The sequence below is a fragment of the Caretta caretta genome, chromosome 5, assembly GCF_965140235.1.
Source record: "Caretta caretta isolate rCarCar2 chromosome 5, rCarCar1.hap1, whole genome shotgun sequence".
In the NCBI taxonomy this organism is placed as follows: domain Eukaryota; kingdom Metazoa; phylum Chordata; order Testudines; family Cheloniidae; genus Caretta; species Caretta caretta.
This window is the reverse complement of record NC_134210.1, coordinates 101,890,587-101,913,044: the sequence shown is the minus strand read 5'-3', so window position 1 is coordinate 101,913,044 and position 22,458 is coordinate 101,890,587. Positions and strand designations below refer to the sequence as shown.

The 22,458-nt window shown below is 41.5% G+C and overlaps 1 protein-coding gene across 3 annotated transcripts in view; it reads right to left on the bottom strand.

The window, feature by feature from the left end:
* The window catches only part of DMRT1 (doublesex and mab-3 related transcription factor 1), an 88,491-nt gene that overhangs the window by 13,033 nt on the left and 53,000 nt on the right, over positions 1–22,458 (bottom strand). The window contains exon 5 of one of the 3 annotated variants that reach the window (XM_048851248.2): positions 10,502–10,550. The exons of the other annotated variants lie outside the window; for them this stretch is intronic. Coding sequence (XP_048707205.1) covers positions 10,537–10,550 — 14 coding nt within the window. The 3' untranslated portion in view covers positions 10,502–10,536. The remainder of the gene's footprint in view (positions 1–10,501; positions 10,551–22,458) is intronic. 3 annotated transcript variants of the gene reach the window in all.

Below are 22,458 nucleotides of genomic sequence, written 5' to 3'. Positions count from 1 at the left end.
ACATGAAAGTGAGTGATCTCCCATCAGCTGAACAGACAGCTCAGAGAATGAGAATGGGACAAAAACCCCTAACAGGAAAAAACCTCTCTCTCTTATGTTGCTTGGACTTTCAAGGGGAAGGTTTTCTAGGCATAAGCAAACGATCCTGTGTTTAGCCTGGGTTAGCCCTAAGGGACATACAGAGCTTGCTTATTATAGACGCTTCTATTACCTTTTGAAACTTAACAGACAGCAACTCATTTGTGTGAGTTATGTTCACCTGATTTAACCTTGTAAATAACTCTTATTTCCTTTTCCTAATTAATAAATCTTTAGATAGTTTATTATAGGATTGGCTACAAGTGTTGTCTTTGGTGTGAGATCTAAGGTGCAACTGACTTGGGGTAAGTGACTGGTCCTTTGGACCTGGAAGTAATCTGAATATTATTGTGATTTTTGGTGTAAGGGATCATCTGTCACAAAGGCAAGCTTACCTGGGTGGCAAGATAGGGGGGCTGTCTATGACTCCATGTTAAGGCTGTTATAGTGCTTGAGGAGTTAACAATTGAAAATTGGTTGGGGAAATCTACGTATAGAACTCACAGCCAATTTAGGGAGTGTGCCCTGCTTCTTCAAAGTCTGCCCTGAGGTTGGTACTCACGCTCCTGAGCAGCTGTAGACAGTCACAGCAGCAGCATCCTGAATGGGTATGAGTGGGGCAAGACTGTACTTGTTAAAGCCAGGTATTGCAGTAATTGAGATGCAAGATGACAGCCTGGCTGAGAGTTTTAGCTCCGTGGATGGATCAGAAAGGCTATACCTTAGAGATTTTACGCAGACTGGACCTGCAAGACTTAGATGTAACCTGGATGTGAGGACCTAGAGAGAGGTCCAGGTCAAAGTTGACACCCGGGTTACAGGCTTGAGTGACAGGCAGAATGATGGTGTTGTCAAGAGTGACTGAGAAAGGAGGTAGTGGGGAGGGTTTGACATGGCAGAGGATTTAGAGCTTGTCCACAAAGGGAAAGTTGTTCAGGAAAATTATTCAGAATTAGGTGTGATTTTTGAAGTGGATTAGTTAAACCACATTAAAACCCCATGCGAATGCCCTCATTCGAAATTAAAATGGCCCATTTTAATTCTGAAAAACAATGTCCACGTAAGGATTTAATGCAGTTCCACTAATCTTCAAATTCACACCTTTAGTTAATTCTGAATAACTTTCCTGGATATCCCAGTGTAGACAAGCTCTTACCAATGTTCTAGCCATGTTAAGCTTGAGTCGATGGCTAGAGATTCACAAAGATGTCAGAAAGGCAGGCCAAGATTTTAGTTTGGGCAGAAGGAAACAGGTATGAAATAGAGACATAGATCTGTAAGTCATCAGCATAGAAGTGGTACCTGAAGTTGTGTTTGCAGGTAAGATTACCCAGAGATAAAGTACAGAGAGAGAAGAAGTGGAGCAAGCAAGGACAGAGCCTGTGGAAACAGTACAGGAAGTTGGAGGGCAGATGAGGAAGATCCTCAGAAGGACTGAGCAGAGAGACAGGAGGAGAACCAGGAGAGGACAGAGTCATGGAAGCTAAGGGAGGACACGATTTTGTGAGGAGGAGCACGGTTGCCTGTGACAGACCATGGCTGATGAGTCAAGGAGGATGAGGATGGCATACTGGCTCTGAGCTTTAGCTATGAAAAGGTGATTAGAGACTTTGGTGAGTGGTTTCAGTGGAGTGAAAGGGGAGGAAGCTGGATTGGAGTTAGTCTAGGATGGAATTGGAGGAAAGGAAATCCAGATAGCGATTGTACAAGGCACATTCAATGAGTTTACCTGGCTAGGTAAGACACCACAGGTAAAACCTTTAAAAGCATATTAGATGCTTATGGTCAAGTCTAAGGTCCTTGGGGAAACCGAAGGTTGATCACAACCAGCTAACCCATTTTAAAAGGTTTTACACTGTGCCTACACTTGGGGTAAGTTTTACCTACCACATTTTCAAACATGAGCTCTTTTGTCACGTAGATAGCACCTCATTTACTCCACCTGTAAAATGAAGGGCTTGCTTGCCTCCTAAGTTAGGGGTAAAGGCCTTGTTCAGTAATAATGGCTGTGAAATGCACAGACTTAATCCCAGTTTGTGGAAGAGCTGAGCGTTATGGTCTCCTCATGGCTCCCAACCCAGCACTCCTTCCCACAGGATCAAAGGAGCAGCTGCTGCTCCTGAAGTATCCTGCCTGGAGGTCAAGCTCTGTAGGGTCAGGACCATGCGTACTGTTGCAGATGGAAGGACTGTGAGCCTGGGAGCATGTTCAGTGCAGATGAAATATACTGAGGGTTGTTTTTTTTTTTTTAGAGGCTTGCTGTTAAAATCGATTGAATATATGCCTATGGTGATTTTCAGAGGCTGCTAACTCAGCCAACTCTTAACTAATTTTTATGGGAAGAGCAAAAGGCATTTTCCCCTGCTGAATTTCTCATTTCTGCTCCGAACTATGGAAATGCTAGAGATCTTCAGAAAAATGGATGGAATTAAAAAAAAAAATTAGCAAAGCTACCTATTTTTCCCAAACTTCTTTCTTAGAGCATGGAACCATTTTTGCTGAAGCTTTCAAAAATACTCATCCTGACACAGACAGGAAGTATGAACATTTTTAGTCCAACTGGCCAAAAATACTCACGACTCATTAGTAATAAGTATAAAATGTGTATGCATCTTTAGCACCTACATTTCCATCTGCCTCCTGCTGCAGGAGTGAAGCCCAGTTGCTTGAACTATAAGTAATCTGTGATCTTTAGGGAAAATGTTCATTGGTTACATATTTTCACAGCTCCCTTTGAAAGGAAAAGAACAGGAAACTTAATTTTTAAAAGAACTGAGGTTCTTCTCCTTTGTATTTCTGGCTCTCCCATATGAGAGGCTCTGAAAGTACATGCTCACTTGTTCACATTATTCCGCACTGCCTTCCCCGAACTAACCCATTAGGCTACTACACCCTCCTCCTTCAAATCTCTGCTGTTAAAGATGGCTCAAGGGGTAGACGGGGTTAGTGGGCACTTACATATATATACTGTATCCCTATCCTCCCATCCTTCACATCTCACTTGTTGTCACCTTAGACCCTAATCCTGCAATGAGTTCCACACAGCCACATTGTTGCACCAACAATGCCTCCCTGAACTCAAGAGAGTCCACTTGCAAGGAGCTCATTGCCAGGTCAGGGTCTCAGATTGTACGTTCTCCGGAGGAGTCATTTTGACTTCCTACGTGTTTGTACAACCTCTAGCACAGTGGGCCCTGAGCCGAACAGACCACTGGATGTTAATATCCTATAACTATTAAATAATGACAATAATCCAAAACTCTGATAGGGTCCTGCCACTGGAACACATTAGACTCATTCCCATTACTTACTCTTAAAACTTTTCCTGATCAGTCCACTTCAATATCTGTTTTATGTTGACTCAATACTGAAATGTTTAAAGTTAAAATAAAAATGGAGGAAGAAAAGCAAATTGTGACACTTTCCTTTTCATCTATATCTTAATACAACATAATGTAGCGTTAAAGATTTGCACAGATACACATTACAGCTGATGAAAATTTCATAAACAATACCTATGGCTCATCTCCCGTATAATGACAGGCCTCAACATTTGGAAACAAAATCATGTCCAGTGCATGACACGTAACACACATCCACTATTTCACAATAGAATCCTTTTCCGCTATCAAACTCCTGCCTTTCTCACTAACATGTAAAGTAATTAGGATTATTTTAGATGCCCAGTTTGGCAAGCTCATTGTGTACTTTCCAACAGCATTAATTCTTGGCATTCAGAACAAGGGATAAAAGGTGAAGATATGAATGGATCTTTATTCAACCTGATCTATCATGGATTATCTCATTCTTTTCTAGTTCATGCTTGTACTCTCAGTGAAATGGAAGGCGGGGCTATAACTGCGGAAATCAGAAACCAAGGGAAAGATCTTCACTTGTTAAACTCTCCACATCCCCTGACTTTCAAAGATTATTTTTAAGGGAATTTAAACAATTAAACAAGGCTTCCCTTCCTCACACTTACAGGTAGGGAAGAGAGAAGAACTTCCAGATTATGCCTTCTTTGCAAATCCCACTCAAAACAAACTCTAGATACTAATTCCCAAGCAGGAATATAGCATCTTTAAGGTGCCAGGTGATTGCTCTGCGTATTGCAGAGATGATTTAAGTGTCACTTTTAAAAACAGTGTTCTACCCTATCTGAAACAGACAAACTAAAATTTGAAGTTTAACCTGTGGCAGCTAAGCCACAGCCCAGTGCTGGAAACAGTGTGGAACTGCCCCATCCCAGTCAAAGCTCCAGGAAGCACAAGAGTGTCCTTGCTCTAAATTATCTAGGGACATAGCAAGGAACATGGGGCTGGATCCTCAGATGGTATAAACTGGCAAGCCCCACTGAAGTCAACCAATATACACCAACCGAGGATATGACCCGTAGTATGAAAAGTGGATGGCTACTCAGCCGATTGTATAAAATATTTGCCAGCCTCTGCAATTCTGCAAGGGCCAGATTCTCAGCAGGTATACAATGGCATAGTTCCATTGAAGTCCCCTGTTTTATATCAGCTGAAAATCTGGCCGCTAATGCTTTCTGCAAATAGATACACTTTGCAACTGAGTTCTCATTTCAGACAGGTTCCACCCTTTTTGCAAGTTACAAAGCAAGATTCACTCCAAACTGAAATTTGAACCTTTTGACAGAGTGGGCATTTATCTTCATCATCACCATCCATCAGACTTTGCATTTCCATAACACCTTCCCATCTGATGATCTCCAAGCAGAGACAATTCAGTGTCACAAAACTGTTATGAACTCGGTTTGGTGTTAGCATGGTTCTCAACTTTACAGAAAGGAAACAAAAGACTCAGAAAAGACTTAAGAGACTCGCTTTAGGTCACACAGAAAGAGTCTGCAGATATGGAAAGTGAATCCAGGTCTCTTGATTCCCAGGCCTATGCCTCAACCAGTTAGCGTATACACATAGTATATTGAAACTCAGAAAGTCCAGGGCTAACTCCCAAGAGGAGTAGTGTCCTGGGTCACTGATTTTCAAAAGATGAGCAGGAAACAGTGCCAGTACCAAAGAATTTGTGCACTGAATCAGTTTTTGGAATGGTTTTCTTATTTTTGGTAACTAAGGGCTACATTTAAGTAAATAAATAAGCCTAAAATATGAGTGTCTGCACACACAGGTCATTTCTTATGCAAAAAGTGTAACTATCCAGGGAGCTTTGAGCTCATAGCTAAGTACTGCTGGCTTGCCGGACTAATGTCAAGGTTGAGGCCTCACAGAGTGTTACTCGCGCCGCATCTCTGGAGTGCTGATCTGCTATCAGGCACAAGTTTCTCTGACTGAGGCGCTGGACGGATATCAGGGTTCAGACTTCTCTGACGGCACCAGCTCAGCTGCATTAGCAAGCTGGTCTGATGGTAAATCACAGGCCTGTGTCCCAGCCCCTCTGGACGGCTGTGATGATACGTGGGCAGCCATCCAGAGAAGCTACTGGCTCAACACCTCATTTTCAGGGCTTAAATCAAGCTATAAGCTTTTCTGAGAACACTGGCTAGGGGATTCTAGCCTGCTGGGATCAGGGTGACCAGATGCCCAATTTTATAGGGACAGTCCCGATATTTGAGGATTTTTCTTATATAGGTGCCTATTACCCCCACACTCTGTCGTGATTTTTCATACTTGCTATCTGGTCACCCTAGCTGGGATGGAATCACAGGACGGACCTTCATGATGTCATTGGCTCAGCAGCTCTAGTCTGGCGGTCTGGGCTGGCAGAGTAAGACTGCTGCACTCTCTGCACAGTCAGTCGGAGACCTGGTGCAGGCAGCATAGGAAACAGAGGGCTCCTTGTCTAAGGAAGCCTTTTCAGGCCCAAAATTCGTAAGAAGAGAGCCAAGGCACCATCCAGGCAGCTGCAGGCTGCCTGTTGGGCTTCTGATCCCCTGTGAGGCAGGAATGAAACTGAGAAACCTGAGCAGGAACGTCCTAGAGGGTGCAGAAATTCTACAACTTGGTTGGCTGTCGATCCTGGCTGTCTGGGCAAGGAGGGAAGAAACCAGGGCGCAGCAGCAGACTCAGTCACAGACTTGTGAATTGATGCTACCCTTTTAAATCTATAAAGCAAAAGTAAAAGAGCTTATTGTATGCAAAGAGTAATCAAACAGCTCAGCTCTTTCATGCTTAACTAAGTAGCTAATTTCAGAAAATACCAGCTCAATGCAAAGTGCCATCTTACACAGCTTATAGATTTCTGTACATGATTTGCAAGCTTTTGGAAATCATAAGGATACCTATCAACTAAATAAAATCCCAGATACAATTAAAATGATCTGTTAAGATAGAAACAATAGATTTTTACTTGCAGGAATAGATTTATTCTTTTTTAAATGTTGTTATAATATAGACTTCTATGCTGAGAAGAGACAGACCCAGGACCTGATCCCGCACTCCTGCAGGCAAAGGGAGTTTTGTGGGTCTTTGTGTGATATCACCAATGACTGTGGTCAGAATTTAAAGCTGGGGGGAAAAAAGAATAACCCTGATCAGTTATCAATTAAAACAGGAATGACTTTATAGTTTAAAATCACCAAAGACTCTAAAATGACTTAATATTACTAGAGTACTTCTATACTTTAAATATTAACTTCAATTTGGAAGCAAGTCAAGCAGCTTTGTAGTATAGCAGTTCAATAAGTATTGATCAAGCTATACAGCAAAAATGTACAGTACATTTTAAAAAGTGTTTTAAAAGGGTAAGAATGTTGCTGTTTATGAAACTCATACCCTCAGATGTTTAGGAATCCCTTCAGTGACGTCATTAAAATAAGGACAAAAACTGAACTAAAAAGATCTTTGATTTAGTCAAATAAATAACACGAAGTTTTATACAGCAATAGTCATATGACAGACCCACTGTGTTATATTTATATTTATTTCTGCTGACACAATCATAGCATTAGAGAGAGAAATGCTGATGTGCACTGAAGACTTTTTCCACTTAAAGATTAACTGCCAAGCTTTTGCTGAAGACATGCAAAAAACTCTGTTTAAAAGCTCAAATTAGTACAGAATATAGGTGATGCTTCAGGCCCAATTCTGACACCGTTACTCCCATTGAGTGGTATCCTACTACACAAGCAGTCACACCAATTTCAACAGGATTACTCCTGGAACAAAATGTTCCTCAGCCTCCTAAAGCATGGGCTTTTGACAATTTTCCTGGTTCAGACTAAGTCCCATTTTCAAAAGCAACTGAGGGCATGGCTACACTTGCAGATGTAGAGCACTATGAATTAAACCAGCCTTCGCAGAGCACAGTAGGGAAAGCACTGCAGCATGTCCACACTGACAGCTACAAGCACACTGACGCGGCCACATTTGCAGCACTTGCAGCGGCATTGGGAGCGGTGCATTATGGGCAGCTATCCCAGCATGCAAGTGACTGCAACGTGCTTTTCAAATGGGGTGGGGTGGAGTGTGACAGGGAGGGTGTTGTGTGTATGTGGGTGGAGAGAGAGTGGGTTTTTGGCAGGCTGAGAGCATGTCAGTATGCTGTCCTGTAAGTTCAGACAGCAGCAGACTCCCCTCCCTCTCCCCCGCCTCTCTCACACACACAGCATTCCACACTAATGGCTGCTTTGTCTCGGAGCAGATAAGCAGCTGGCTGTCAGAAACAGAGCTTTCAAAGGGTGTATCCGCATTCCTACAGTGATTCATAAACAATGACAAGAGTGACCACTTGACTTAAGGGGATTAGGGGTCGTTTCCGGAGGCTGATCAGAGAGCAGTAATACAACCCCTCGTCCACACTAGCGGGGGTGCAGCAAACGTTATTCCACTGGCCGAGGTAGAGTACCAGCAGCGCTGTAGCCGCGGAGTCAGAGCGCTCTACGTGCCTTGCCAGTGTGGACGGGTAGTGAGCTAGTGCGCCTGGGGCTCCTTTATTGCTCTGTAACTCGCAAGTGTAGCCAAGCCCTGAGATACCTTGTATACTTTGGCACCTAAATCCAACATTTAGATGCCAGTGAGATCCTCCAAATCTCCACTCAGCCACCACCTATGTTTAGTCACATCTAAGTTGATGCTGGTAGAGTCCTCATGATGCCTACATTTTTGCAAAACTACTAAAATCCTGATCATGCAAGCTGCTCTGTGGTAGTGGTTCTTATACCCAATGAGCCAAGCAGTTAGGAGGTAGGAGACCTAGGTTTGAATCCCTGCTCTGCATGCCCCTCTTCCTAGCCCCCCATTTTGTCACGAGAAAGGACTGATCTGTCCTGGATGCCTAACTCCAGGAGAGGGTTCACAGTTGTGAATGCTGAGTGGAGGGAGGCACCTTCATTTGGCTCTGAGAGGGGTGGGTTTTAGGCCTGCACCTTTCCTTTACATTCCTACTGGCTAGGTTAGTTGGCTCCCCAACTAGCTTGCTGACTTCTGTGAATCCCATTCTTCGGCAGCTAACTTTCTCCTTGCATTATATAGGGAGCCTGCATGCCTAATTCAGGATTCCACTGACAGAAAAGTGCCTAAAAGTTTGGTATTTTAAGCTGAGCACTGTAGTACTTAAGTCCCTTTGTGAATCTAGCCTTTAGGCTCTGATCCTCAAGTATATTTATGAACTCTTTGGATATAACAACACTGCAAACAATTAGGAACCTAAGTCACTTAAGGACCTGACTAGGAATATTAGGGGATCTAAATTTGACTCAAAATTGAACTGTTATTGAAACATGCTTTTATGCAATCAATAGTCAATAGAAATGTTATCACACTTAAACAAAATCCAGTAAAAACCGTTGTTCTGGGGGGAAAAAACACCTCTTCCTGCAGTGACTGAAAACAAAACCTCAAAGTACTGAGAAAACTTGAAGGGGAAACTGGTTTATAAACTAAAGGGAAAGGGAAACCATTTATTTTTCTCTGTCCAAGATGAGAAGAAGAAAAAGTAAAAAAGCAAAACTAGCGATGAACTGGACTGAAAATATTTTTTCCCTTTTAACAATCTAAGATGTTATTAATGCTATATTCTAGGTAAATATATGTATTTGGCTACTGCATATTGGACCTGCCTCAAGGCAGCATTACACTATAATGCCACTGGCTTTCTAGGTACTCATGATTTTATGCTGGTATGACAGCCACACCAGGCACCTGGTTTAGCTCAGTGGTTTGAGCATTGGCCTGCTAAACCCAGGGTTGTGAGTTCAATCCCTGAAAGGGCCATTTAGGGGTCTGGGCCAAAAATTGGGGCTTGATCCTGCTTTGAGCAGGGGGTTGGACTAGATGACTTCCTGAGGTCCCTTCCAACCCTGATATTCTATTATGAAAAATGTTTGGCTTTTAAGGAGAAAATAACTAAGAACTGAAATTAAAAATAACACCTGGTTTTAAAGCTAACAGTATCCCTTGGAGAGAGATATGAAGTAAATTCAAGGATGTCAATTGTTTTTGTTTTGATTTTTTTTGTGGTAAATCCCAATGTTTATCCAGATTTTTCCTCTTTTTGACGAGGATTTTCATATGAACCTACATGCCCAATTCCCAAAGCACTTTGAAAACAAAACTTCTTTTGTAATAAAAAAACATAACATTGCAAAGAACATTTTGTGATTTATTCCTTTTTTGGTTAATGATTCCCCCTCCCCCCCAAAAAACATTCTTACTGGTTTTCAAACAGCCCCAATCTCCATTTATGCTGCGTGCTTTTCGCATGACCCTTCCATATCCAGACACAAAAGGGGAGAACTAGCAACAGAGTAAGAGCCTTCACCCAGATTTTTAACCCCCTTTTCAGTTTGGTATGGAGGTTTTTGAACAATAAACTACAATTGACCTAACAGAGCTATGACGGCGTACAGTGTCGCTAGATGTCATGGAGCTGTTAGCGCGCACATCTTCACAGTGATGCCAGGTTACAGGTACGTGCACAGTGAGTGATACATACAGAATGCGCAATATGGAGCCACTGCAGCTACACTATGCAAAGTCTCATTGAAATCCATGGGTATTAGTACACATGCTGTAGCCACTATTTTAACTGAAATAACTGAGCTATGTCAAGTCCTCTCCTTTTAAATGCTCTTGATATTTTAAGTATAAAGGAAAGACGCACTTTTTGCGGATACAGACTAACACGGCTGCTTCTCTGAAACCAACAATTAGAATGGAATTACACAATTTTAATTAGAACTGAGAATGATGTCAGTGTAATACACTGTTATTACGCATATCAAGCATCAATATACTTTTGTCTGATAATCTCATTTACTTGAAGAAAACGAGTGTGCTAAAAGCAAATTGTTCTACAGCATGTAAAATTAGTTATTTGGCTTTATATCAGCCTGCTGAGTTAGTTGTAAAGGTCTGAAGTTTACAATCTTAAAGTGAAAAACTTCATTGTCTAAGTAGTAGTGTGAGCTCTTGGTATGGTAGGCAAACAAAAAATTACTTACAAGCAAAAAGCAGCTTTGACATTTGCATGTCTGATCTACTTCAACAGGTCTAGGGGAAAAGAAATATAATTTATTACAGCCCATTTAGCTCTGCAACAATTGCTCTTCAAAACCAAAAGAGAATAATATAATGGAACATATGTGTTCTGTTTATGGCAGAAACCTCAAACAGCCTGAGGCAAGAGCTAATACAGATGTAGTACAAGGCATTACATGAGTGCCGGGTGCTGTAGCTAGCAATTATCCTGGTATTTAACCAAATCTATTGCTCATCAGGAAAGCATTTAGTGCAGTAGTCGGAGCGAGACAGGCTGACATGGAGCACAGCTACTTAACTGTCCCCTCTAGCCATTACACTTTCTCAACTCGAGAGTCATGTCAAATTACACAACTACACATTGACTTTTCACTTCTCTAAACATTAAGGTGTGATTGACAACTCCTGGATGCTATAAGCCAGTCATTAGACTCAGCCAACGTATTGCTAGCTTATTTGTGATGCAGTTCTCCCTCCCCCCCCCCCTCCGATCCCCCATTCTGAGCTATTTCCTCACGTGCTGTTTTTACAATCCTCGATAGACAATTTTACCTTGCCTCTCTGGAGGGTCTTAATAAGCAAATGACACTTCACTTCTGAGGGGTGAAAGTGATGCAGAGTAAAGTGACTTCACTTGACATGCAAGTTATCATCTTTTCTTTAAAATCAAATTCAATACCTACACATTTTTAATCTAATTTTGAAATTTCCGGACAGCAACATTTCCAACAGACATTAGCACTTCAAAATGTACACCATCAACATTAGCTGTAACGTTTCATCTCTTTGGAATATTTTCCCAAATTTCAGCCATGTATGTTGGGAGCCTACACAATGCTGTGACATTTTAAATCAACTTACGGTCAGCACCAGGATGGGAACAGGCACATGTATAGATGGGAAATTAAACTGAAAGCCAGATATAGCACTGGGAATGTCTAATATGGATTTCAACTCTCCCATCAATGTTAGAACATCACTATATCAAGCCACTATTTATTGTATGCCTGAATCCTGTGGGTTAGCAAAGTTATTAGTTTGAAAGAGTGCACAAAGCAGGTCAAGAGATGAAAGACATGTTCCTTTGGTTCGATATGCAGCCACCTGAGACCCGCACACTTCAAATGACAGGCTTCACTCCCCACGCCCCTAATACAAGCCACAAGATTAATGTAAAAGATGATTTCCAGATTTGCTTCTCCTCCTCCCACAGCAAACCAAACAAACCAGAAAGATGCAATTCCTCAGTAATAATGGTCCCAAAGAAAATGAAAAAGAAACTTAATAGGGTTTCTTTAAAATTTTACAGTTTTTCTGCTAAAGAACCATGCAGCATTAACACACTATCATCTTACTGATTCTGACACAGATTCTCAGTATAAGAAAGTCTAGAAATCTATTAGCACATGTAAGGCATACATATGATTAACCCACTCCCTACCCACAAAAGTCTACACTTATATTGTGAAATGTAAATTGCATGTATGTAAGACTTTTATTGAATGAACCTATGAAATTCAATAACTACTAAACACATATTCGAGGAAAGTGCACTGATTTGGAAAAAAGTGATGTGATTGACAAAAATCACAGAGTATCTGTTTTCACTCTGGGTACTAATTTAAAATAGTTTGAGGACAAATAATGTATTATTTTTGTTCATCAATGTAGTTGTGTTGGCTATTTACAATAGTGTAAAATAAGCTACAGCTATGGTAAACGTATGAAGATGAGAGACCTAAAAGTAAAGATGATACTTTTATTTATTTTACACCTCCCCGCTGGCTGAAAAAGTTAACAGCTAAAAACTCACAAAACCCAAATATTTAAATGAAACATACTAGATATTTTATGTGGTAGTATCCAAAATGTGCTACCTACGGGCATTCTAAATACAAAGGAAAACACAGTCCCTACACTGAGGAGCATAGACTCTCAAACTACTTCCATCAACTTCAGCTTATTTGGAATGAAACAGAATCACAGAATCATAGGACTGTTTTTTCTGCGCTCATGGAAGAAATAAAACTATGATAGCTTGGTAAAGATTTTAACACAATCTCCATTGTTGCCCTTCGTTTTTCACTGGCTAGCTGCCATGACAGCATCTAGCTTCAAGACGACAGCAGGACAGTTACTGCACCTGTTGTGTATGCTGACCAAGAGTGGGTGCTGTATGGTCCACGAAGCTATCATCCCTTAGCCCCCGATATCTTTCAGACTAAAGCATCCCTGATGCAATACTGTACATCGATCTGTCAGTTCATGTAACAACCCAGTGGTATGCCTATTTTATATGGATTTCGTACATTTTTAATTGAACATAAACACCTCCTATTTTATCTTAGACGCTTACCTTCAATGAGGTCATATATAACAATATGGGTCCAATGGAAATAAACTCTCTGGTACACCAGTGATACAGTAAATTCTGTAGTTTCCATATTTTTGAAGATTTTGGATAAAGTCGAACAACCCTGCTTCTCAGAGCAGCATTTTTCAAGCTGCCAGAGACATGTATTGAAAAAAGCACTTGAACTTTGGTACCCACTGAAAAATTAACAAACAAGTAGAACTTGTAAATCTCAGAAGTGAAGAACATAGGTCAAATGTCCTGTCCCCAGCTACACTCCGCAACACCACTGGATTCAGCTAGGATCAGGAGTATAACTTAATACAGACGGTGACTGCTGCTTCTTCCACCCCCCCACCCCCCACAAAAATGACATGCAACTGACTTTAATTAGACACTGGGTTTCTTCCTTAAAATCAGTATTAAAATTATGTGTTACCATCCTACAAAACAACTTGAGCCAATTCCCCTTTGAACTTTGTAAGCAGGGATTATAATTCTGTGGACCTCGAATAACTGTATTTTCAACAGGTTTCAGAGTAACAGCCGTGTTAGTCTGTATTCGCAAAAAGAAAAGGAGGACTTGTGGCACCTTAGAGACTAACCAATTTATTTGAGCATAAGCTTTCGCGAGCTACAGCTCACTTCATTGATGAAGTGAGCTGTAGCTCACGAAAGCTTATGCTCAAATAAATTGGTTCGTCTCTAAGGTGCCACAAATACTCCTTTTCTTTTTGTATTTTCAACAGCACTTTTTTGAAAAAAATTAAAGATAAAATTTATTTATGTACTAAATAGTTAATATTAAAATATGGTGATTGACAAAAAGTGAAAATACCTTAGTCTGTATTAAGAAATGACTTACATAGACATATATTTATGCTATATAAAGATGTACATGTAGTGTATATATCTGTTTGTGTGTGTATATACCTATATAAATGTATTTATCTATAGATACACATATGTATATATTTCTATATAGATGTATGCATCCACACCCATAAGTGTATGTATGTGTAGATATATATATAATATAAAGCTAACTTTCAGGCCTCAGAAAACAAAAGCTATCCCCATATAACAGCCAAATTCCTACATAACTCAATTTGGACATCTCATCTGGTGTGAACTGCACTCATTCCTAGTGTAAACCCCAGCGAGCGCTGCAATGATATACTGTAATGTCACATCGCAATCTGGATTTACTATAAAGGGCTGCTGACGAGTTTCAGAGCAGTAAACATTGCTGCGAGGTGTATTTCACACTGAGCTGGTTTTTATGAAGAACACTTCACCGCCCAGCCACGGTACCTAGATGATGAATGGTGAAAGATGCATGACAAGCTTCATCATTGTTTGTAAATCTTAACTGTTCCTGCTCACTAACTCTGCAGGCAATTTTCAAAGACAGCGGCCGACAGAAGGACAGCACAGCTTTCCTGAAGGTTATTCAACTTGTACTTGGCCTAAGCTATGCCTGTGAGGAACCATGCATTGAAAATAAACTCACCGCTTACCCTGAACCTTAGAATTAAAAACCCTGGTTCGCTGGCATGTTAATGGGAACTAAATGAAGAAATCCCAACTACAAGCTTTGATATTCACCTTTCACCCCTTGCCCTGAATGGTGATATACATCATGTACATGCAACATACACTGGTGTTATTTATGCATGGAGTATAAATACACTTATGTATAAAGTATGCCTTTGTGAATGATGGATCCTGCTGATCCAACATTACCTCTCTCTAGTGCAGCTGCAGAGAGCGTGCCATTGTCCCCTACTACCTCACCCACTGGGCGTGACAAGTTACTCACACTCTCTTCTCTTGGAACTTTTCCTTCCTATTTTGGTGTCTTAGCAGTAAACAGCCAGGCATAATCCAACTCATTGCCACATGCAATCACTTATATACTAATATGCTAATTGCATAGGCTGGATCACCTCCTTCCAGGGAACTCCACGAGAGTGTGGGGTGTATAAGTAGGGGCATTGCCAGCAGATCGAGGGACGTGATCGTTCCCCTCTATTCAACATTAGTGAGGCCTCATCTGGAGTACTGTGTCCAGTTTTGGGCCCCACACTACAAGAATGATGTGGAGAAATTGGAGAGAGTCCAGCGGAGGGCAACAAAAATGATTAGGGGACTGGAACACATGAGTTATGAGAAGAGGCTGAGAGAACTGGGATTGTTTAGTCTACGGAAGAGAAAAATGAGGGGGGATTTGATAGCTGCTTTTAACTACCTGAAAGGTGGATCCAAAGAGGATGGATCTAGACTATTCTCAGTGATAGCCGATGACAGGACAAGGAGTAATGGTCTCAAGTTGCAGTGGGGGAGGTTTAGGTTAGATATTAGGAAAAACTTTTTCACTAGGAGGGTGGTGAAACACTGGAATGCGTTACCTAGGGAGGTGGTGGAATCCCCTTCCTTAGAAGTTTTTAAGGTAAGGCTTGACAAAGCCCTGGCTGGGATGATTTAGCTGGGAGTGGTCCTGCTCTGGGCAGGGGGTTGGACTAGATGGACTCCAGAGGTCCCTTCCAACTCTGTTATTCTATGATTCTATGATATCCTTCACCGTTTTCCTTGGATTGTTCCTTTACGGGGACAACAGTGGGGTTTGCCCTAATCCCTCACCGCACAATTACTCTCACAATTGCCCTCACAACCAGCAGATCAACAGGGAGCCATAAGTGGCCATGGTTCCAGGACTCCTCATCTTACTTCTGAATAAGACAGGTTTGTTGGAACTCTGTAGCCAAGGTCTATCTGCCATCCCTTAGCTCCTCCCTCACCCTTTTAAGGAAGGGATTCCCTGGAGCACTGCAGAAGAATTAACTCAGCCAGAAGCAGCAAGTATCTCTGTTGTTTTTTTCCAAAGGACAGGGCCGTCCCTAGCTATTTTGGTGCCCTTCGCAGCGCCCCCCATAGGGGGGCTCTGTGGGGCCCAAGGCCTCCACGGGGTGGGGTGGGGGTGCTGGCCAGGGGGGGCCAGGCTTGGGGGGAGTGGGGAACCACCCCCAGCACTTGCCCGGTGGTGTTGCTTGGAGCCAGGGGAGCGGAGCAGGCTGGAGCCAGGTCGGTCTACTTACCGGTGAGGGCAGGCCTGACCCCTGCAGCAGTCCTCAGGGGAGTGGGGATGGAGCTGGGGCAGAGCAGGGGCGGGGACTTTGGGGAAGCGGTGGAGTGGGGGCAGGGCAGGGGCGGGAAGAGGCGGGGCAGGGGTGGAGCAGGGGCAGGGGCTTTGGGGAAGGGGAGGGAAGAGGCGGGGCTGGGGCTGGAGCAGCCTGCAGCTGCGCAGGGCACCAGGAGATGTGGTGCTCCAAATTTCCTGGTGCCCTATGCAACTGTGTGCTTTGCGTATGGGTAAGGACGGCCCTGCCAAAGGACTTGTGAATTGTGTAGTGGGGTGATTCATGTACAATATCCACAGAGTCTCCAAGTCAGGCAGGCTCAAGTTGTTATGGAGGCAGCTGACTACCACCTGCATGAAGGAATGGGGAATCAGTGTAGAGGGGACCAAGTATCAGGGGGTAGCTGTGTTAGTCTGTATCCACAAGATCAACAAGGAGTCCGGTGGCACCTTAAAGACTAACAGATTTAATTGACCAAATAAATCTGTTCGTCTTTAAGGTGCCACCGGACTCCTTATTGTTTTTGTAGAGGGGACCCTTTTCCCTCTTAATATTGGCCAGACAATCAGGTCCAGATGGCAAGGTCAGGAAAAAATACATCAATGTGCCAATACACTAGCCTGTCATGGTAAGCACACTGTTATCACTACTGCTCAATAGAACTCCTCCATTCTCTCTACTGTTTTGAGTCAGACAATAAAATTGCCATTGTTCCTTGCTTGTATCAGGAAATTTTCATATTCAGAGGGTAAGACAATCAGTGGGCCAGATCCTTAACAAGGTATCTTCATTGACTTGGATTTCTATAAAAGGGTATTCTGGATCCTGTAAAGTAGGAGGAGGGCTTTGGATGGTAACTATTGAAATATTTAGCATCTTGGGTAGCACCCTCTGTCCTTGAAGAAAAGAGTGGCTAGAAAAAGGAACAAACTGGGTTCAGGGTTACATAAGGATCTAAACCAGCAACCCTCAGCTTGTGGCTCCTCTCACTCTGTGAAGTAAGGAGAAACCACCTTGTCCTCCCAGCAACCAATAGCCAGGAGAAGAAAGAAGAGATTGTAGCAGACTGAGCCACTGGAAGACACTAATAATCACACAACTGCGTATTGACATTGCCTTGCGTAAACACTGTATTGCAATGATGCAATGCCATGAGGTGAGCACTGCCACGTTCTATCATGATGACACTACTCCTCAGTGGCCTGTTGCTCTCTGCTGACCTATTCAGTGATGAAGGGGTTCCCCCAATCAGCCAGGATCATCGGTCTGAACTACTGACAGTGGCCCAACTGTGTACTTTGATTTGCCTTTTCCTCAACTAGGCAACAAAACTTTCTCATGGGACCCCCTTTTCTCTAGCAGAATGTGAATGGCAAGTGGTGCCTCCTAACAAAGCCTGCGGGCCTCAATTTAATAAATGTTTGTAACCCACATTTTTATTCACACAAAATGTTATCGCCCAGCTAAACACATGCCCTCATAAAATCCTGTCTTGTTATGCCAACCAATGCTGGGAAAACCACACAACTGATCAGACTGATACTTGCTGATTTATTTTAAAAGCACCTATGAGTGGGTGAGGGTTTACACATGTACGTGTGTCGACATGCCACAGGTGAGGTAGCTGGGGCTGCCTGCTATTTCTGTACCACTCCAGGGTGGCCGCATCAAATGGCAGCACTCACACCAAGTTAACAGGATGCCTGGCATCCTTCAAACCTCCCTGTATCTCACCTTGTCAGATTTCTTTTTGTGATATATAAAAAAAAATGGGTAAGAAAAAAATCTCATTCAGCAATGTGAGCTCTACTTTTTTAGGTTTATCAGAATTAATTTCAGGTTTCCTTTGTAAGGACTCTGCAAAACACACACCTTTCTAATTGTGCAAGGACTAGTTATTTTGTGTATGTACGATTTTCTTCCTTTATGTTTTAGAGTCTATGCAGCATACAGAATATATTAGAATAGAAAACAAACAGACTCTGAATCAGGAAAGAACTTAAGCACAATGGGACTTAAGCACATGCTTAAGTTAAGCATGTGTTTAAGTGAAGCACTGTGTGAATAACTGACTTCTGGGTTAAGTGGATGAACTGAAAAATAATAATTGGAAAAAAAAATGGTTCAGGGCAACCTGAAATGAAAATGTTTTGATTTTTCTGGCAAAATGAAATCGCTGAAAAATATTGTTTTAGCTCAAATGAAATGTTTCATTCAATCCAGAATACATTTTGTTCAGCTCAAAGCAAAACTTTTCATTTTCCATATATTTTTCTAATCTTTTTAAAATTTATTTTTTAAATAAAATGGAATTAAATTGCAAAACAAAATGTCTAAATGCTTCATTTCAGAAATGCCAAATCAAACTGTTTTGACTTTTCCAAAAAGTTTTTATTGGACTAAAACAATTTGCTGAAATCTACTTGAATTTATGAATTGTTTTAGTCAACCCAAATCCGCATTTTTCAGTAAAAAACTGAGTCACTGGATTATTTTCACCCAGTTCTATTTAATTGCTTTCCTGAATAGGGGTGCCTTCCTCTATTGGGGCTTTAAAGATTGATTCTAGATTCTTTACTAAACCAGTTTCACTCAAAATATGCACAGGTATGAAATTATTCACCAAAACAGTTATTTTAAAACACATATGAAAATAATTTGCCATGTTTTGTTATAAAATGCCCACCAAGGTCAACTGAAGTTTTGATAACTGCTGTTACAGCTAAAGAAACAATAATAATAGTAATAAATAATTATGTCACAAATCAAAGTTAATTACATGCTTACTTAAAAAGAAAAAAAAATACATTCTGGGCCAGCCAATTTTGATGCTTTCTTCTCCTTTTTCCTTTAAACATTCTGTTTAAAAAAAATCTATCTAAAAAGAAGCCCTGTTGAAATGTTCGCTAGTTTGCTAGGACTTTATCCAACTTCTATTGTAATTGATAGAAAGATTCCCATTGACTTCAAAGGGAGTTTGCCTAGGCCCCACAAAACACACCAACACAAATCCATTGTGCTTCATGCCTCTGCAATCCTGGTCATGTGTGGATATGTCACAGTGCAGCCATGCTCTCCACCTTTTAGTTAACTGGTGCGCACGTGTGTACACATCACCTGATCCTCCATTCTGCTCTAATTTTTTCTGAGCATACGCAAGGCACTGAAATTTACCAGGATTCTGCTCAAAGCAAATTCCATACCCGATGATGAGAATGTAGCAGTCAAGAAGAGTGAAAGATGGTTTGATTTGTGTGCTTGTGTACCAGCGATGCAAACCAAGCTGGAATAGGAGTTCTAATTTTAGGCCTGCTAGCTCTCCTGGCATTCTTGTAATTCACGTTTGAGGGAGGTTGTATGTGGCACATGCATCTGGGACTGACCAATAAGAACCTGTTTAAAAATAATAGTAGCCAAAAATAAATACAATTATGCAGGAACCATGTAAACGACAAAATATGCAGATGAAATGACAGCATTTTGTGAATCTGCATGCATTTTTTGTAAATCACCAAACAATGTTACCAGATCATTCCTACTAGTTTCAGTAAAGACTAACAGCTGTCTGTTTTTTAATTGAAGTTTCTTCTGAAAACATTATTTAAGAAATAGTGGAAAAGAGTCTCCACTTTCAGCTTTCATAGCAAGAGTTGGCATATTCGAAAACATAGCTGCTGGAACTCTCATTTTTAGCAGCTAGTTTTAAAAAGCAAAACATGAGGTAAGGGGGTACCCCAGCCAACACTAGCCATTGATTCCAGCTACTGGGAGAAGACAACAGGGATTGTATTCCAACATCAGGTCATTTTTATCCTTATGGATGTGGGAGCTGCAATTTGCATTGTCCTGCACCAACAGGGAACAGCTGTGCCCCTTGAGAAAAGAACCGGGTGATGGCAACATCACCACCATGTTCCCCTCAGAGGTTTTGCTTGTGTTGAACAGCTCTAAAATCCAGCCAGGTCTCTGTGGGTAGAGGCTAGCTGGGAAAGGTGCAGAAACAGCATCTCTCAGGTGCCCCAGCCCTGTCCCTTCGAGGGATAGCCAGGCCCACTTTGGGAGCTATGGCAGCTGGCTCCTCCTCCCTGGCAGAGATGGGTATGGAGCAGCTTGTGGTGTTGTGTTCCAGTGCTCAAGGAGATTTATCAGCAAAACCCAGGGAGTGAATCTGGTCCACTGGCTGTAAATAAAGTACAGCCAGATTCAGTCTCTTTCTCCATTGCTGGGCATCAGGGCCGGATTAAGAACTTTAGAGGCCCTAAGCACCGAAAAGATTATGGTGCCCCCCCATATGTAATTCAAAATAAAAACAATACTATACCGTAAAATAAAATTTTATTTTTCAAAATGACACAAAACTTACATGTATGCTGAAATTAAAATAGCTTCTTTCTAGATTTTCGGATTGCAAAATTCTGGATAAGTTCATCGAAGCTGACTCGACGAAACATGTCCACTTTCATACACAATAGGGAAAGTGAATCAAGTCTGTCTGACACATTGTTGTTCTCTGAGGATTTTTCATTATTTTCAGCTGAGAAAAAGAGCGTTCTGCGCAGCAGTTAGTAATCATCAATGTTAGAAAATACATAGTGCGAGCTCTACATTTGGAAATACACATTGCATTCCATCTTTCAATATTGTGTCATGAAGATCAATGTGACTGAATCTCATTTTTCCTGTTTCATTAAACTTTGCACGCAGATAACAGTGGAACTGCCATACTTCTCCACAGAGATTCATGTTCAAGTCAACAGGGTATGAGTCAACTAGCTTTTGGAAACCTTGTGAATATTGTTTGTCAGAGAAGTCCATATTGTTTAGAAAAGAAAATCTACTTGATACTTCTTTGTACAGTTCACCTCTCCTCTTCATATGAGCTTCAAGTGTATCAATTATAGTGTAGTAAGTAGATACGCAAAATTTGTCTCTAGGATTCAATGCTGTTTCTGTTGCACTGCTATCATTTGCTTGTTTTTTCCTGATTCGCTTGCGGGACTGGGCTTCTTTGTAGTATCAGGCAAGATATCTTTTGATATGTCTTCAAATCTTTTGAAATCATTCCGCAAAGTGTGTAAGTTATCTGCTAATGATTGACAGAGGTCTGCACATGTTTTCAAATCCAATTCTTTTTCATGGAGAGTTTGACTTGTGTGGTCAAAGTGTTGTAAAATTTCATTCCACATGGTCAACATCAATACAAACTCTAGTTCTTGCATTTTGTTTGCAATGTTTTCTGCCTCTCATATAGTTTCTCCCTTTTGTGATTGGTCTTCAGCTATAATTTCTAATGCATCCACAATCTTTGAGTAGGACTCCAGAATTGCATTTGTTGCCACTGCATGTGCCTCCCAGCGAGTATTAGAAAGGGATTTCAACACACGATCATTGCTCAAATATGTTTTAAGAACTGCCCATCGGTGTGTTGAGGCAGAGAAAAATGTATAAAGTAACTGGGCTATTGAGAAAAAACTTACTGCCACTGGACAACAATCAACAGCACTGCGGCCAACTAGAATGAGAGTGTTGGTGAGAACATGGCATATTTGTTCTGTTCTAAAAGCTTCTTCTGCATTCCTTGATAACTCCCTGACATGTTGGCAGTGTTGTCATAAGATTGACCTCTGCACTTTGAGAAATCTATTTTGCAAACTTGGCACAGATAATGCAGTACTTGATTTGCCATTTCTTCACCAGTGTGGCTTTTCAAATTAAGGAATGTTATAAATCGTTCAACTGGTTTTTCATCTGTGGGAGACACATATCTTAGTACAATACTCAATTGATCAAGATGTGAAAGATCAGATGTAGAGTCGACAGATAAACTGAAGTACCCAGCAGTACTTATTTCATCCACAATAGCTGAACGAACTTTGTCACTCATTAGAGCAATGAGTTAATCACATATTGTCTTGGATAAGTATGATGGATTACCTTTGCGAGCATTCCCATATTTTGAGATATGGCCTGCTAAAAGAAATCTCATTTATTTTGGTGCCCCCTGCTTTGCTGGTGCCCTAAGCACGTGTTTAGTCTGCCTATTGGGTAATCCAGCCCTGCTGGGCATTGCTTCTGAACTACAGTGTTAAACAGCAGCAACGTTTTCCTTTCTGCAGCAATGTTGTCGGGCAGCTTGGACAGACAATGGTGTGAAACAGCCACAAGTTCCAGAAAGTGGTCTCACAGGTCTACACGCCAATACTTTGTGACAGGCATATGTCTGATTCTGCATTCAGGCACGATCTGTGACACTAAAATATTCTTTAAATCTTGTTTGGCATCCAAGGGCATAGATTCATTTGAAAATGTTGTACTTGAGATGCATCAAAAAGATGCACAGCTTTCAAACGCTGCAGGGCAGACTGAGAAAAATGTCATAATCCAGACTCTCTTTTACATTCTTTCGGTGTGTAGTATTTCTGCTATT